This window comes from Mustelus asterias, chromosome 23 (assembly GCF_964213995.1).
Source record: "Mustelus asterias chromosome 23, sMusAst1.hap1.1, whole genome shotgun sequence".
NCBI lineage: Eukaryota > Metazoa > Chordata > Chondrichthyes > Carcharhiniformes > Triakidae > Mustelus > Mustelus asterias.
In genome coordinates this window covers 21,734,284-21,752,441 of record NC_135823.1, presented here as the reverse complement: position 1 = coordinate 21,752,441, position 18,158 = coordinate 21,734,284, and the positions used below count along the sequence as shown (strand labels likewise).

Here is an 18,158-nt window from a genome sequence, read left to right as displayed (position 1 = left end):
TCAAGACCATCCCTGCAGAGTTCCCCCAAATCCCCCCTCCCCGATAAGCACCTCTGCAGAGTTCCCCGATCAGCACCTCTGCAGAGTTCCCCCGATCACCACATCCTTCCCCCAGTTAGCACCCTTACAGAGTTCCCCCATCCCGATCACCACCCCTTCCCCCCAATCAGCACCCCCCCAGAGTTCCCCCCATCACCACCCTCCTCCCTGATCACCACTCCTGCAGAGTTCCCCTGATCACTACCCCTGCAAACTTCTCTTCTTTCCCACTCCCCCCCATCAGCACCCCTGCAGAATTCCCCATGGCTCACCCCCCTATTGCAACAATACTGCCTCAAGTGATTCTTGCCAGAATGCAGCCTGCAGTAAGTGACTCGCCCAAACGGCCTGCTGTTGAACTCCCCTAACAAGAGAGAGCTCCATATAAGCTTTAACAATAGACACACAGGCAGTCACACAGGAAGATGGCACTTTGGGTGAGTTTCCATCCTATCCTGCCATTGGTCCCATATGTCATGTCCATCCACCCTGACACCTCGTGGTCTTTCAGCACCTGACTGCTAGCATCAGCCTCGAACCCCTCTGGCAGCACCCCGGTAACATCTGGCGGGGGAAGACAGGACCGTGGCGGCAGCCAGGTCCACCTGTGACATAGAAGTGAGCAACCGCCAATCTTCATTCGTTTGACATATTACAAGTGGCATACTGCCCAGATACCTGTCCTTCCCTTGCACTCAACCTTGTGTTCTTTGTTTCACAAAATGACCCAAATACACCCGGTCTGTCTGGCACCACCAAGATGCCTCCCACCAAGATGCTTCACAACAGCTTCGGAGGAAACCTCAAAGGGCCAGGGGAATTCTCGGAGGTCAGCACTAGTCAGTCGACACAGGCTTCCAGCACACAATCTACCAGTGTAGATACTATCATTATGTTGGGACAGGTTAGTGGTGAGGCTTCTGGGTCACTCTCTGGTGCGCACGACACAGCTGTTGATGTACACTGGGTGAAAGCGGGACGTCCGAGGCCTCTAGCATGTGGAGGTTTGCCAGAGGCATATAATCAGCTGGCCACAAGCCAGGCCACTGCGATTAGTTCTCCCTTAAGCTGCTGGAGATGCAGCAGCAGAGCTGGGGAATGGAGGAGGGACTGTCAGCAACACTACAGCAACTGTGAGGCTGCAGGGGGGAATCCCACAATCTTTGGGTGCAGGAGATAGTGCTGGCACAGTGTGATATCCAGGCCAATTCTGCAAGGTGGCATCCACAGTGGAAAACCCGGGGCTGGAAATGGTCACCATGGGTGGCAGAGTCCAAGGCATGGCTGAGTCCCTGAAGGCCATGGCCAAGTCAGAGCAGGCCATGGCTGAGGGGTATATGACCATCCTGGAGACCCAGTGGGCCATGGTCAAGACATGGCAGGCTATGGCTGTGGACCTCGAGAGCATGGCTCAGTCAGTGAGCCATGGCTGACCGGCTGCAGAGCTTGACCCAGTCTCAGAGGGCACTTGCTGCAGGTATCAAGAGCTTTGCCCAGACTCAGACAACCATCACCGAGTGCTAACACATCACGGGGTGAATGCAGTTAAGCCTCCAGGACTGACAAGGCCAGGTGACGCCGGGCTACTGGGGCTCAGTCCATCTGCTCCGCCACAACATGGAGTGACCTAGGGCCCATTGGCACCACGAGGGAGGAGGAAGGGCTATAGCCCGTGCTGGGGCCTCCCACTCGGGAGACTCCATCTGTCGTAAGGCATTCTGACTCTCCCCTTCCTGACTCCGATGGATCTCAAGGGCAGTAGGATGAATAGGATGGCACGGATACTCCAGTGCCACCAGAAAGTCAGCCAGGGCTCTCCAGGTCCCAGCACTCCAGGGGACATCCGCCAAGGGTAGCACAGACAACGGGGCATGGGAAGCAGCTGACCGCCTCCACCTATGATATACATCATGGGGGGGGGGGGGGGGGGGGGGGGGGGGGCAGGTGGGGACACATTGATGTAGTGCTAGGCTATGTAAAATAAAGAAGTTGTAGGATCATCAAGAAGGCATGGGTGATGGACTGCATAAGTTTAGGGAATTAGGCACTGTCAACGATCACATCCATCTGTTATATTACACCGTTAACTATCAGCATCTCATGTTATTGCACTGTTAGTTTTACCAATAAATATTATTACTCCGTTAGCTGTGACTAATATGTGTGTTTCACCTCCCATGAGGGATGACCGTTACCATTATTCTGTGTGAGGGTGGCACTTTGGCCCACCGAGAATGTGATCCTTCTAGCCAAATGTCTATGGCATACTAGTGACTGGTATGGCATTCCAAACACTTAGGACAAACAATGCTAGCTGTGTGTGACCTGCAAGCCCACTGGGTCACACAACCTGGCATGGCACCCCAGTGGTGGGCCGAGGCGCCAGTGTACATGCAGAGAGCAGGTAGGAGTCTGACTCATTCTGCACCAGGGCAGTATCACATTGTGGCGAGTTATCACCGTCCTACCTCGCTAACACGGCCAACTCAGGCCTAACACCTTGGTGTTACCAGGGCATGGGAGTGCGGAAAAGGTTTTTTTGGGGGTCTGGGAGAATGGTTGCAGTACTGGGGGTGGGGTTTCTTGCGGTAACACTGCATGCCCCCTAGACTAAGAACCTTGTGGTGATGAGGACTTCCCTTGCTGCCCTGCCATACATACCCTTGCTGCCGCCTGTCGTCCATCCCCAGGTTCCTCCTCGTCCTTCACCTTCTCCTGGGCCTCTTCCTCCACAGGGGCATCTGGCTGGTTGCCCTCCTCCTCCTCTATGAAGTCCCCCCGCTGCTGTGATTGTGGAGCACACAGCAGACCACCACGATGAGGGAGACTATCAGGGGGCTGCACTGGAGGGCCCTGCCTTAGTAGTCCAAGCAGCGGAACTGCATCTTTAGAAGCCCAATGCACCACTTCACAATGGACCGGGTGGCAGTTTGGGGCTCATTGTATTGGGTCTCCGGCCTCTGCATTGACGTCATTAGCGGGAAGCCCTTATCCCCCAGGAGCTATTCCGGCAGCTTAGGCTGGTCTTACAATGGAAAAACTGGGATGTCAGAGCTCCTCAGGATGTAGCTATCGTGCACGCTGCCTGGAAGGGTGGCATACATACACTTGCATGAAGTTCATTCTGTGGTCGCAGACCAACTGGACATTCAGGGAGTGGAACCCCCTCCTGTTCACAAACTGTGATGCATGATGTTTTGGGGACAGCAGGGCGACGTGCATACAACCAATTGCCCCCTGCACAAATTCAGCATCTCAATGATGGCGGCAAATCCTACGGCCTGGGCTTCCTGCTGAGTCTGGCCCAAGTTGAAGTTGATGTACTGGCCTGCTCGGGCGAATAGGGCATCTGCCATCTTGCAGACGAACTCGTGGATAGAGGACTGGGAGATCCCACAGAGGTCACCGCTGGCGGCCTGGAAGGACCCGGTGGCGAAAAAGTTGAGGGCCTCCATGACCATCACCACCTGGAGAGGGGTCCTTTGAGGTGCCAAGTCTGTGAGGACCTACCCAAGCAGGCACAAAAGGACAAAGCACAAGCATAGACTTCAAGAAAATTACTGAGTGAATATAAATGGCTGCAGTAAATTTTCCAATTCCATCTCCAGTAACAGTGAACATGGCAAAATTGGCAGTTTTTCCACTTACAATAGAAAAACTATGAGATAACAAAGAGGTAATGAACAAGCGTGAAATAATAAGTGATCACACTTTTAAAACTACTGTGGGAGGACTGCTACAAAGTGAATATCACTCTAAATCTAACAGACACGCAAAGAAAAACGACAGTAGAGATTTTGAAAGCTTGAATGCACATTTTTAACCCTGAGTGAATGTTACATATGAATGTTACGTATTCAAAACTGGAGTCCAGAATAAAAACAAGATCATTGAATGGTATGTGAGGGCAGTAAGGCAGCTGGTAGAATCATGTGAATTTGGACAGCTAAAAGATGATCTGATAAAAAATAGATTGGTCTTAGGTGTGTGAGAATCCCTCGATGAGAGCAAGTCTACTGAAAAACTGACACTAAAGAGTTCTATGGACATGTATTGATGAAATACAGATTAAATCTGTGAAGTTTGATATTTACTTCTGGTGTCAACTAAGTATTTTCTATAAAATAAAAACAAAAATTATTGGAAACACTCAGCAATCCTGGCACATCCTTGGAGAGAGAGAGACAAAACAAATGTTTCAGGTTGATGTCCTTTCATCAGAATTGAGGAAAGTCAGATATGAAACAGGTTTTAAATAAGGACAGATACAAGAAAAGTGAGAGGCTATGACTGGGTAACACTGGTATCGATATGAAAATGAAGCCAATGTGCTAAGTAATAAGAACATGGGGGCGGCACGGTAGCACAGTGGTTCGCACTGCTGCTTCACAGCTCCAGGGACCTGGGTTCGATTCCTGGCTTGGGTCACTGTCTGTGTGGAGTTTGCACATTCTCCTCGTGTCTGTGTGGGTTTCCTCCGGGTGCTCCGGTTTCCTCCCACAGTCCAAAGATGTGCGGGTTAGGTTGATTGGCCATACTAAAAATTGCCCTTAGTGTCCTGAGATGTGTAGGTTAGAGGGGTTAGTGGGTGGATATTGGGGTAGGGCCTGGGTGGGATTGTGGTCGGTGCAGACTTGATGGGCCGAATGGCCTCTTTCTGTACTGTAGGGTTTCTATGGTTTAGATATAATTTAGGTTCCCATCATTTTTAGAGTTATTGAAATCTAAATCAGAAAATTTTAAATATACGTTTGTATATTTTAATGTTTTACATTTTTTTTAAAAACACAACAATTTTTATATACGTACATAAGCAAAATTTCCAGCTGAAAGTTAAAGATCAAACAGATGGATTGGCCATACTAAAATTGCTCCTTAGTGTTCAAAGGTGTGTAGGTTAGATGTATTAGCCATGGTAAATGTGTAAGGTTATGGGAATAGAATGTGGAGTGGGGTGATGCTCTTTTGAAGAGTTGGTGCAGACTCAACGGGCCGAATGGCACAGTAAGAATTCTATGAAATGTATTTTGAAACAAAAAATGCAATATTCTATGTATGGATTGGTATGGGGTTAAAATTATTAATGACTGCACCCTAATTAATATTAGATCTTTTTGTGCAAAAACAAGGAGTTATTTTTCTGTGCAAAAAATTCACAAGTATATCATTTCAGAACTGCAGAATATTTTAAAAACAATGTTCCAAGTTAAAAGAACTAACATGATTCTGTTTACTTTTAACAATTAAAGAAACTTGTCAAAAAATGTCCCAATCAATGGTATTGCTTTTATTTTCATTGAATGGTTAAGAATTCTGTAAATTGTTTCTCATGTACATAAAACAATTTATTGAAATACAAAATGTTAAAAACATGATGGAAACTTATTCAGAATTGAGCAACTAAGAGTCCTGACCACCAGTGGGCAGTAGTGGAATTGGGAACAAACATCCAAACAATGTACTGGAATTTTGAAAATAGCCCAAACTATTGTTAATTTATTTTGTATGTATATAATGACTGCCAGCTAGACATAATTTTGAATCCTATCTGATATATACATAGTTAACAGTGCAAACATTACTTTAATCATAACTTTTTTTATTCATTCGTGGGAAATGGCCAGTATTTAGTTGCCCTTAAGATGATGGTGGTGGGCATTATCAATCATTAAATGCTTATTCATGGAATCCTCTAAAGAAATCCCCATAACAATTGGCAACAATCATAATAGGCATCTCTATGCTCTGTTTAATTTCTCTTACAAAGGTGGTATAACTTGTAAATACATATACAATTGGACGGTTGAACAAGCAGGACATATACATAGGGGATGCAGTTTTCTTTCCTTCTACAAGGTAACTTCACTAACACTATGGAATTCTCTAATCGAGGACTATGACTGGCAGTGCAGCTGGATCATCAAACTCAGATCTCTCACTTGTGCCCAACACTGTAAACTTGTGGGTGAATTTGTTGAGAAATAACCCTTACCCAGGAAAGCTAGTAATACTATGTAAAATCAAAATTATCTTAAATGTTTGTTCAATGATATTACTAATTAAATTTATTACGGACTGTTAAGACTCAGGCCAAAGACTCCAAAGTGTTTTGTGCAGTTAGCCTAGACCCTGGGTGGAATTTTACAACCTCATTGCACCCGTTTTGCAGCGGAATAAAGTCGTAAAATCAGGCATGATGTGCTCCATTTCTGCGTCCATTCCCATTTTATCAATAAAAAAAAAATCAGCAATTGGGACCTCGCCCAAAGCGGGCGAAACAGCACTTTGCATTTTTTTGAATTTGTCATAGTGTTACCTAGCTTCACTCTCAATCGTCCCAGCTCACTTGCCTTAACAGCTTTGTTTGCTGCAGCTGGAATCAATCAGGAAAACACAAAGTATAAAAGTCAGATTCAGGAGCTTGAGTAGTGAGGGTGAGTGAGGAGGTTAAGTCTCTGCTTGCAAACTGCTCCGTGCTGCTCGGGGTGGGGTGGGTTTCGTGGTGGCCATGTTGTGCTTTGGGTTGGGGTGGGCTGTTGTTGCTCACGGGGTCCGACTTCAGATTCTCAGCAAGAACCCGGGTCAGAACGCTGACCTTGGGTTTTAGCGCTGATTCTGGATCCTAGTGCTGGCAGCAGCAAGCATTGTTGCTGGTGGGGAATGGGCTGGAAACTCTCTGAAGTGGCAGTGCTGCAGCCTCAGGACTTGTCAAGCAGCAATGTCTGGGGCCATTACTGTATGATTGTGGGTGTGTGTTTGTAAGTGGGGAGGAATGGGGAGCTATGCTGCCATTCTGGAGGGCTATGGGGTGGGGTATGGGAAGTGTGTGTTGCTGGGGGGCTGTGGAGGATGGTGTGGGAAGTGTGTGTTGCCGGGGGCTGTGGGGGGGGGGGGCGTATGGGGTGTGTGTGTTGCTGGGGGGATGTGGAGGGAATTTGGGGAATGTGTATTGCTGGGCTGGGGGGGCGAGCAGAGTTCTTTAACCTCTGTCTCTCCCCTTTTCCAACCCCAACAACCCACTCCCCCCCTCCCTCAGATTGATGAGATTGCTTTTGCAGTAGAACCAATTGATCTACTGCTGACCTCCGGCTCACGGCCAGTGTCATCCAAGACCTTAGAGCGATCCTGCTTGGACCTGAAATTACACGTGGTCTCGAGGAGGCTCAACTGTGTGGTGGAATCCCTTCTGAGTGTAACCCTGCTCAGATGGAATTTCACATTGGCCCCAAGCCTAGACCTCCATTCCCGGGTCAGGCACCCCATGGTTTGAGCCACCTCATGCCTCCGTGCCCTTTGCCATGGCATGGATGAGTTTCCAGTATGCGTTGCTGCTGCACACCTTTCACTACCTTGCCCTCGCCCACCGCCCGGATACACCTTGGCGCACCTTGTTGCTGTCAGGCGGTGGAGGTCCCCACTGGAGGTCCCTCTGCGGAGGGATCCTCCCCCATTATCTTGGGGGCCTGGGTGGAGGATGGTGCATGCAGCAGTCCCATACAACTGTAGGTTGCACTGGTTCACGGGCTCCCAAGAGACATGCCCTTTTTGCAATCTTGTGGAGTCTGTGAACCATGTCTATGTTGAGTGTAATAAGCTGCACTCTCTTTTTAGCTACCTTAAAAACCATGTTGTGTTTGCACTTCAGTCCCACGCTCCTGATCTACAGGCACCCAGTGCAGAGGGGGGTGGGAAGGCGGAAGACCTCCCCATGAACCTACTCCTGGGCCTGGCCAAACTTGCCATAAATAGATCCAGATGTGGAGATGCCGGCGTTGGACTGGGGTAAACACAGTAAGAAGTTTAACAACACCAGGTTAAAGTCCAACAGGTTTATTTGGTAGAAAAAGCCACACAAGCCCCTTCTTCAGGTGAGTGGGAATTCTGTTCACAAACAGGGCATATAAAGACACAATTTACATGAATAATGGTTGGAATGCGAATACTTACAGCTAATCAAGTCTTTAAGATACAAACAACGTGAGTGGAGAGAACATCAAGACAGGCTGAAAAGATGTGTATTGTCTCCAGACAAGACAGCCAGTGAAACTCTGCAGGTCCAGGCAAGCTGTGGGGGTTACAAATAGTGTGACATGAACCCAATATCCCGGTTGAGGCCGTCCTCGTGTGTGCGGAACTTGGCTATCAGTTTCTGCTCAGCGACTCTGCGCCGTCGTGTGTCGTGAAGGCCACCTTGGAGAACGCTTACCCGAATATCAGAGGCCGAATGAGGTCACGGGCATTCGGTATGGAGAGGGAGCATGCAGTGTCCGAGGGCACTATTGAAGCCTTCCGTGCCCACCGCAGGGATTGGGGTGTATTATCGATCCCTTTAATCACATTTTAGTTTGACGTTTTAAGTTTCCTTTCTTCTTTGGTTTTTATTTCTTTTTGAGGGCTGCCTCTTTTAATTTGTCCCTTAGTTAATTTAGTTTAGTTTATTTGGTTAGTCAAAAAGATTGATTACTGCTGACCTTCATCCGTGCCCACTTAGTGTACCTATAACTTTCTAATCTTGTGTGGCTTACTGCTTCTTCTAGGTGCTACCCTAGGATGCACATCAGAGATGGAGGTGTCCAGCTGTGATCCAGGCCCCGTTGCCTGTGATGCTCTTGGCGGCTGTCCCTGGGTAGCCGATACCTGGATGGCCCTGGCTGACTAGCAGATGACACTGATGTTTTTGTGCCACACTGTTCATCCAGCTGGCCCTAAGATGCCCCGGTGTGAGGAAGGGGGTGAAATCGGAAGATCTTGGGATGTCCGAAGTTTCCTGGGTGGAAGGCCCTTCCTCCTCCCTCAAGGTGCCCACAGGCCCAAGGGACACTCCATGGATGCCGGGGTAGCTGGACTGAGCTCCAGAAGCTCCGGCGTCACCTGGTCCTGCCAGTCCTGGAGGCCCAGATACGTCTGCCGCATGGACTATTATCTCTCAGCCCCGGCCCTCTGAGACTGGGCCAAGCTTTGGAGCCCCTCTGCTGTAGCATTCTGTGAGCGAGCAAAGCTCTGGAGCCCCTCAGCATTAGCCCTCTAAGACTGGGCTAAGTTGTTGAGGCCCACAGCCACGGCTTGCTGTGTCTCCAGAAAGACAGCAAGAGTCCCAGCCATGACCAACAATGTCTCCAACATGCTCCCGATATCCATGACAGACTGATGTGCCTCCTGGATGCCGGCGACACCCTCAGCCGTGGCCTGCTGTGTCTCTGCCATGGCCCGCTGTCTCCATGATGGCCTGGATCCTGTCACCCATGAGGCCTAATCCCTGACCCAGTATTTACAGTGCGGATGCCACCCTTGCAGTGTTGGCTTGGTTACCATGCTGTGCCGGCACCATTTCCTGCAACAGCATCTGTTTGACTCCTCTAAACAGCCTTGCAGTCGCAGCCTGGCTGCTGACAGCCCATCCACAATTCCCTGGGTTTTCTGGTGCATCTCCACCAGCTTCGGAAGGAACGAACCCTGAGGCCCGGCATCTGGCTTGGGACCAGCTGATTCCTCGCCTCCGGCAGACTTTCGTGTGCCCAAGCCCTCGGATATGCCCGCCTCCACCCAATGTTCATTAGCAGCTGTGGTGTGCTCACCAGGAAGTGACCCAGAAGCCTCAGCACTAAAATGACCCACTGTTGTGATAGTCTCTCGTGTTGGTGGGTTGTGTGGTTGATGCCTGTGCTGAATCACTCGTGCTGTCCTCGGAGAAATTTTCAGGGCTTCTCTCTGAGGTGTTGTCTGAGGTATCCTGGGGAGTTTCTTCATGAGCAGCAGGGGGGCTGCTGATACCTGAAGGGCCTGATGCATCAGGGTCCAGGACTGTAACAAAGAACACACATTTGGGGAAGGGAGGGAAAGCAGTCCATGTAGCATAGCACTTACTTCAAAGAAGACTTAGGAAGAGGGTTGAGCTGATGCTCACTTGCATGCCGGACGTCGACCTGGCTGCCGGTCACCATTCTGGGCATTGATTCTCCCCCTGCCAGATCCAGGGCACATGTACAGGTTTCAGAATGGGATGCACACTCACCCTTGCTGCTTGAAGAAGGTCGTTTAGTTTCTTCTGACACTGTTCCCTGGACCGAGGTGTCAAGGTCCTGGCATTAACTGCAGCTGCCACCTCCCTCCACAATGCATTTGCGGCATGACCCCTTGGGCAATGCCTCTGAGTGGAGAACAGCAGCTGGCGCCTCTCCTTCACTGCATCCAGCAGGTGGGCCTGGTCAGCCTCGGAGAACTTCGGGGCAGGTTTCTTTCCAGCCAGCTTCCTGGTGTGACTGGCTGTGTGTCCATCATTGCAGCTTATACACAGTTCCAGCTTGTTAGGGGAGTGCAGGTGCAATCAGTTTGGCTCAGTCATGGGCCCATTAGTAAAAAATCCTTGAGAGAAATGTAAAGGAATTCTGGTTTCAATAGAGGGTTAGCCATCTCCCAAGGTGCTGATTGGCTCTATTCAACAAGATACTGTGTCCAGGGAGTGTACTAAGAACATAAGAAATAGGAGCAGGAGTAGGCCATCTAGCCCCTCGGGCCTGCCCCGCCATTCAACAAGATCATGGCTGATCTGAGGCGAATCAGTTCCACTTACCCGCCTGCTCCCCATATCCCTTAATTCCCTGATTGATCAGAAATGAATGCTCAAGGCTCTCGTTCAACAAGGGAATGGGGGGGGGGGGGGAAACGGGGTGCCAGCGAAGTCCCGATCACTGGAGTGGCAGAGATATCTGGGTCACTGGGGGTTGGGGTGCCAGCGATGTCCGGGTCACTGGGGGTTGGGGTGCCAGCGATGTCCGTGGAGCGGGGTAGGGGCAGTGATGTCCGTGGGGGGTCGGGAGGGGAGGCCAGTGATGTCCCCGGGGACAGGGATGTGCGCATGCAAATTTGACACTTAGAATGTTTTTGGGAGAATTCTGCCCATATCTTTATAACATGAGGCATAGATCGGGTGGACTCTCAGAGGCTTTTTCCCAGGGTGGAAATGTCTGCTACGAGAGGACACAGGTTTAAGGTGCTGGGGGATATGTACAGGGAAGATGTTAGGGGTAAGTTTTTCACACAGAGGGTGGTGGGCGAGTGGAATCGGCTGCCGTCAGGGGTGGTGGAGGCGAATTCAATAGGGTCTTTTAAGAGACTCCTGGATGAGTACATGGAGCTTAATAGGATGGAGGGTTATAGGTAGGTCTAGAAGGTAGGGATGTGTTCGGCACAACTTGTGGGCCGAAGGGCCTGTTTGTGCTGTAGTTTTTCTATGTTTCTTCTATGTTTCTATGAAAGTGTAGCATAAAGGAAATATTTTAATAATACCTTTGAGTAAACAGATATTTTCTTAAGATGTGCTTCTCATGTTTCACATTATCTCACGGATCACAAAAAAATTATTTTCATACTCCAGTTTGAGAATCACTGGAGTAAAGGACGTTGAAGAAAACAATATCAGTCCCCATATTGCAACTTTAATCAAAAACTCTCAAACACCAGATACTTACTGTGTAGCCAAGAGTTTTTTCAGCTGTGCTCCCTGTTAAGTTGCATGACTGAAGAGTGCCTGTATGGTCAGACACATCCACCCAGAAATCAAAACTGGTGATAATACTTGAAGGGTTCATTGTGCCAGATGAACAGGAAGGATTTGTGCATACATTTGATTCAATATCGATCAAAAATCTGCATCTGCCACTTTGATAAACACAGAATTATGCATTTTAAGATTCTTGTCAAATACCATTGGAATACAGCATAATTTTACAATTGGTGCTCACCATTTTAATTCTGCATCCTACTCCATCCTGACATCTGTCCTAAATAATCTCAATGGAATCTTTCAGAACAGCATCTAATCTTTCAATTAGCCACTTTACAACTTTCTGGACTCAAGTTCCACAATTTCAGATCATAACCACTATTCCCATTTTTCTTTGGACAGCAGTTACTGGTAATGATTCTGCTTTCATAATTTTCAGTTCCTTCAGAGGACTCTACTCCAGCTTATTTACTTGTAGCATTGCTCCTGAGCAGGCTTTACACCTGCTAAACAGTTCTAAGTAAATCAGTGTAAAAACAGAACAGTGTAGCACAAACTGCCCACATCTGCATGAATGTGGCCATATCATATTGTAGGGAATTGTGCTGCAGTTGCGGCAGGGTAAAACCAGAAATCAGGAGTATAAACTTTTGGCATATGTACCTGTATGTGTATCGGGACTTCCTCAGAGCCCCGAGGCACAACAGCAGCTTAAGTTGAGTCAATCGCAGCTCCCAATATCAGAAGATTCAGGCCTTAATGTTTTTTTCATTCTAGCATCATTTTACAGCCTTTGCTTACATTGTAATTTCTACTGGGAAGAAATCTTCAAGTTTAGCAAAATTGTTTTGGCAATAGGATAAATTCTATATCCAGTAACATCCAAGCTAGCTAACTCCACCCAGGACATGAAATGGATATACACAAACAGGAGAATGTGCAGATTTGATGGGTTAGCAAAATTGTCATAAATATTTTTGTGAAGAAAACAGTAAAACTAAATATTATTTTCCTTAGTCCTAACTGTGCTTTTATATATTGAACAGACAACATTTACATTTGATACAGCACCAAGCAAAATTGTTTCTGCCATTTTTAATATTCACATTTAAAGTGCATAATGTCATTCTTACCATCTAGATTTAATTATCTTTGAATTGTCAGAATCAATATTAAACATAGTAATGTACGCATATATGATTCCATAGATGGGTTCTGACTTGCCGACTTTGTCCATTAGTTTATTTTTCAACTGCTGCACAGTGAACACATCCACAATAGAATGCACTGCAAACCAATGAAAATATGTAAACTGTTCCTCTCTTACATAAGTAAAAGGAATGCACAATACAGAAATCCAGCCCACAACTAATTACAGCTAAGTCATTCATACTGAGTTCTATAGAGAAGAGAAAATGCTGGCTGTCCATTTACTTACTAAGTAAAACGTCTATAATGTGTGCATCACAAGACACTTCAAAGAAATGTACAAATAAGTGTAATTGCATAGCAATAGCACAAAATAGCACAAATAAATAGTGGTATCAACTTGGGTATCTCACATTTAATCACTAACTGGAGTCACATAATTATTTTCTTTATTAGCACATACCTTAGGACCTTGTTAATATGCTAGAAGCACAATGAAAACAGAAATTATCCCTGTGTTTTTATAAGAAGCAAAGTGTAAACGATTTAGTTGCCATCAAGATCACAAGTTCTTGGAATTAAATTGAATATTTATTGTAAATTATTTAATGCGCTTTCATTGTATGTTTTTTGTAAAATAAAAATGTGCCATTATAAAGTTTACTGAGTAATTCTGTCCAAAAGACAACGTGCATTAAATTGTAAAAAATATTTTGTGGGAGTCAACAAATAAAGAAATCAATTTTGCAGCATTCTTTTGTTACATAGAAATTAGCTACCATCTATAATGGAATCTGTCTCACAACAAAAACTAGTGCTTCCAAGCATACGGTTGCTTCATTTCAACTCTTCATTGATTACTTAAGCATGTGTTGGAAGTAGTTAAATCATATTAACCAAAACCTTTCCTTCAGGAGTGAGAAGGCCAAGTTCTGCTTGCTCTACAGTTTCAGAATATCCAGGGATAGAAATTAGCTTTTTTTTGGTGTATATGTGCTTGCATTTATGAGATCCCTAATGTCAGACTGTTCCTGCCAATTGGCAGTAGCTTATTTTGGATTCCGTTTGTATTCAATAAACCCCTTACTAATATTCTTTCATAAGCATAGTATTTCTGTCATCACATTAATAAAATCACAAACATCTTGTCATTTATGGCATTTGTTATTTGACGCATGTTCTTTGGCTAGATTCTCCTGCATAATATATTCAATTTTGTTGTATTTGTGGAAAAATATCTCACATTATGTCATGTAATCTTGATGTTGTTCAAAGACTAGCTGCCATATCAAGATGTTACAAAATTGCAAAATCGACGGTAATTGTATTGGCCAACATCTTAAGTGTTTGATAAAAATGCAACCTCAAATATATCTAAAATCAAAGAGTGGTCCTTTAAAATCAGAATTTAATATTTGTATACTAATTGGAAGAATTGTTAATCCATGGTTTGGACTTTGCAGTGGCAATGATGGTGAAATTGTCAGTGTTCACTTTTATTACTTCTCTGAAACTTATATTAACTTCTGGAATTTGCATTCACACAATTTAAAGTGGAAATCCAGAAATTGCAGTCAACGATTCAATGCTTCACCAAAGCATGTGCTTTTGAAGCCCCTACATTGCAATCAAATAGAAATAACTGAACTGATGAGAACTTGGCCAACTGTTCGACTTGCTGTAAAAACTGTCAAAAAATTGCACTTTGATGATGAGGCTTATTTGGGTATTTTACAGGGTACTAACTTAATAATTACAGCTGAACAGCCTCATTGGCCTGAAAACCTATTTTTAGCTTTGTGAAATTTCTGTACAATGATAAAAATTGCACATTTTTCACTTCTTTAAAAGGTTTTTAAGATATTCACTTGTCCAAAGATGTGCGGGTTAGGTTAATTGGCCATGCTAAATTGCCCCTTAGTGTCCCGGGATGGGTAGATTAGCGGGTAAATATGTGGGGATATGGGGATCGGGCCTGGGTGGGATTGTGGTCGGTGCAGACTCCATGGGCCGAATGGCCTCTTTCTGCACTGTAGGGTTTCTATGATTTCTATGACTTGTCTACTGTTACGATCCCAGCTAATGTTACTACTGGACAGTCAGATCCCACTGTGGAACCTCGTTCGATAGATCTTAACTTTTATTTTTTGTGTAGAGATGTAGATGAGTAGAGTCACAGGAATGATTAACTCTTAACAAAAGAATGAAACATTATTAAACAAGAAAATATTAACTATAATACTCTACTCTTTCACCCCAGTTATACTTTTACACATATATACAGATTTAGAAGGATAACACAAGTTACAAAATCTTATATTCTAATGTTCTCAGTAAGTGCACAGTCCATGTAAACTAATAGGTGAAATGTGGTCAGACACACCACACTCTGAAACCAAGTGACAAAACCACTCAAAACAACTTCTGTGGATTTCTCATAAAATTTCCCGATGCTTGTTACATTGAGCCAACAAGTCTCACTGGAACTCTGACTTTCACACGAGGGTTTCCAAACTCCACTTTCAAAGAACAGATCTTGGAATCTTCTCCGACGCAACACTTTATCTTGGATCTTCACCAAGGATCTACATCCAGGGTTACAACCTCTCCTTTCAGTATTCCTCTGGCCTGGATCACCACATGGATTCAAGATTCCACACTATATCTTAGGTATCCAGCCACATCATAGTGCACTACTACTTCACAGGCTGTATTAAGGTCTCACCAACCTTAGGATCACAATGGATGTCTCGTTTCTTGCTAGCCAATGCCTCCAGGTCTGTACTGTGCATCCCTGTTTTTAACTGGAAGCCTCCCTCTCTCTGCTCCTGACTTCATTGAACAGGACTTTCTTTTCCCAGTTTTCTGTTCCTTTAACTTCCAGGACCTCTCTGGTTTCTGGGACTTCTTGTTCTTTAGCTTCTAGCACCTGCTTTCTGTCCCTCATGCCTATACTGGCAGTCTGTGGTATGCTTCTTAGCTCTCGGTTGCCAAGTTCTAACAGAAAGCTCAAGTGCTTTTGATTTTCAGTGTGAGCCTCTAAAGTTTAAAGTTCATTTATTAGTGTCACAAGTAGTCTTACATTAATACTGCAATGAAGTCACTGTGAAAATCCCCTAGTCGCCGCACTCCAGCGCCTGTTCTGGTACAGAGGGAGAATTTAGCATGGCCAATACACCTAACCAGCACATCTTTCGGACTGTGGGAGGAAACCGGAGCATCCGGAGGAAACCCACGCAGACACGGGGAGAAAGTGCAAACTCCACACAGACAGTGACCCAAGCTGGGAATCGAACCTGGGTCGCTGGTGCTGTGAGGCAACAGTGTTAACCATTGTGCCAAAGTGCAAACTCCACACGGTGATCCAAATTGGAAATTAAACCTGGGTCCCTAGGGCTATGAGGCAGCTGTGCTAACCAGTGCCCATCGTGCTCATTGCTAAGCTTAGTATTTTTACTCCTGTAGTTGTTTTTACGTCGTAAGACCTTAACTATAATGCAGGCAAAGTTTAAAGTGAAATGAAAACCTAGATTGTAGGCACCTTTGTTTAACATGAAACTAAATTTAAGTTTTAACCCGTTATTAGCACTTAAATATGTAAAACAAATTAAACTTAAAATTATGGCTGCGATTCTCTGAACTGGGACTAAGTGCCCAATTCAGCTGGAAATCTGGAGGGTTTCCCATTGGTGTTAGCAGCGTCTATACTGACAGAAGCTAATTTATTCGTATCAGGCAATCTGTTGGCCAGCTCATTAGGATTAGCCTCTGAACACACTGCCCCATGGGCTCCAGGCAACAGGCCAAGGTGTTAGTGCCAGGAGGCAGTGTTGGCACTGCCAAGGTGCTTGGCCTGAAGGGAGGCTGAATGGGAGTCTGAGGGGGAATGTGGGCTGAGGGGGGGGGCAGGGGTTTGGGCGGGATAAACCTCATGCCTGCGTGGTGTTAGGGGATGGGAAGATGCCTTTCATTGCTGAGGGGTTGGTTGGTGGCGCTTCCTCGACCCTTGGGATTCAACCCATCAGATCCTTGCTTGTGAGGACTTGTATGAAAGCCTGCCTGCTGCAGATTCCGCTGAAGAGGCCAGGTGAATAGCAAGGGCCATTTGACTCAGGCTGCAAGATCACTAATTATATTTAGTTCCGTGGTTTTGAATATGCATCGAGTTACTTCCTGCTATGGGCAGGAACCTGATTGAGGTCAGCAGCGTGGCCTGAGATGATCTCAGAAGATTTGTTGCTTGGCACAAAACCCACTTTTCTGCCGACTTCTGATTCTCTGGGCCATTGTGATTCGCGATCAGAGCTAGCGGGCCCAGAGAATCCCCCTATATCTTACTTCTGACACACACAGTACAAATATAGATTACTTAAACTATCTCTTAACACTATCTTAATCCCATGTACACCTTTAAGTCTTTAATACCCTGTGAAGTCATATTAAAAAGGGAAGGATAATCAGTGCTTCAAACTTCCTGGAGAAAGCTTCAATGTGATCAGCTGTTTGCCCTTCTTGATGATATCATTATTGCTGGATGAATGGAGATCCCCTTGACTTGGCATATGTTCCAAATGGGTGTTGGGAAAAGGAAAATCTATGGTATAGAGATCGGTCAATCTTTGTGGGCAACTTTGATGTCAGCGGGAGTGCTCTCACATTGTTGATGACAGCAAAATCCAGCTGCTTATCACATTTAAATGAAGCAATTTGCATAGTTTGTCTAATTTTTATATCACTGATTAATATAAAGAGCCAATATTTTCAAATATAAAACTGAATGACTTACAGTTTATTAATTCATTTGTTTGCTCTGGATCTTCATCATCATTTTCTGCATATTCTTTGGCAAAATTATATAGCAGATTCGCTTCTTTGGTGTCTTCCAGATAGAAAGAAAAACAAACCAATAATGCATTTATTTGTATTGCATCATACTATTTTAGATATATCAGGTTAACAATGTTCTTTTCTGTCCAATTCAAAAAAAGATTATAATTAAATCATACCTCTGTCAGTGAATCATAATCCAGTCACTACAGAGAAAAATATGATCTGCTTATTCAGTGATAATACAATAAAGAATGTACTAAATACATATCACTCACCTTACAAAAATAGATTGGGTGGCATTGTACCAGCTTGCCCCACCCATTGATGGGCAACGGGATTGGATTGGCGGGGGGTGGGTGTCTGCACAGGCGCAGTAGCACCTTCTACAGGCTGATGCATTAAGCCCAGCCCACTGCCTGCAGCAGCTAGAAATAGTCTCGCCTATATTTTCAATGACTAAGTGCAAAGGATTGGGCGTGAAATCTCGCCCAAAAATGGATCAGAAACTCTCCCATTTTCACGCTCGCTGGACACTTAAAATCAATCTCATAAAATTCCGCCCATTATATCTATGACTTCATCACCCCTTAAATCAACAAAACAAAAAAAATCCAAAGCTCTTAGGGTTAAAAGAAAT

At 45.4% G+C, this 18,158-nt stretch overlaps 1 protein-coding gene across 1 annotated transcript in view; it reads right to left on the bottom strand.

Moving 5' to 3' along the window:
• meiob (meiosis specific with OB-fold) overlaps positions 1-18,158 on the bottom strand; it is a 156,651-nt gene that overhangs the window by 10,484 nt on the left and 128,009 nt on the right. The window contains exons 10-12 of the mRNA XM_078240979.1: positions 17,478-17,570; positions 12,676-12,829; positions 11,508-11,697 (exon numbers count right to left, since the gene is read on the bottom strand). Coding sequence (XP_078097105.1) covers positions 11,508-11,697; positions 12,676-12,829; positions 17,478-17,570 — 437 coding nt within the window. The remainder of the gene's footprint in view (positions 1-11,507; positions 11,698-12,675; positions 12,830-17,477; positions 17,571-18,158) is intronic.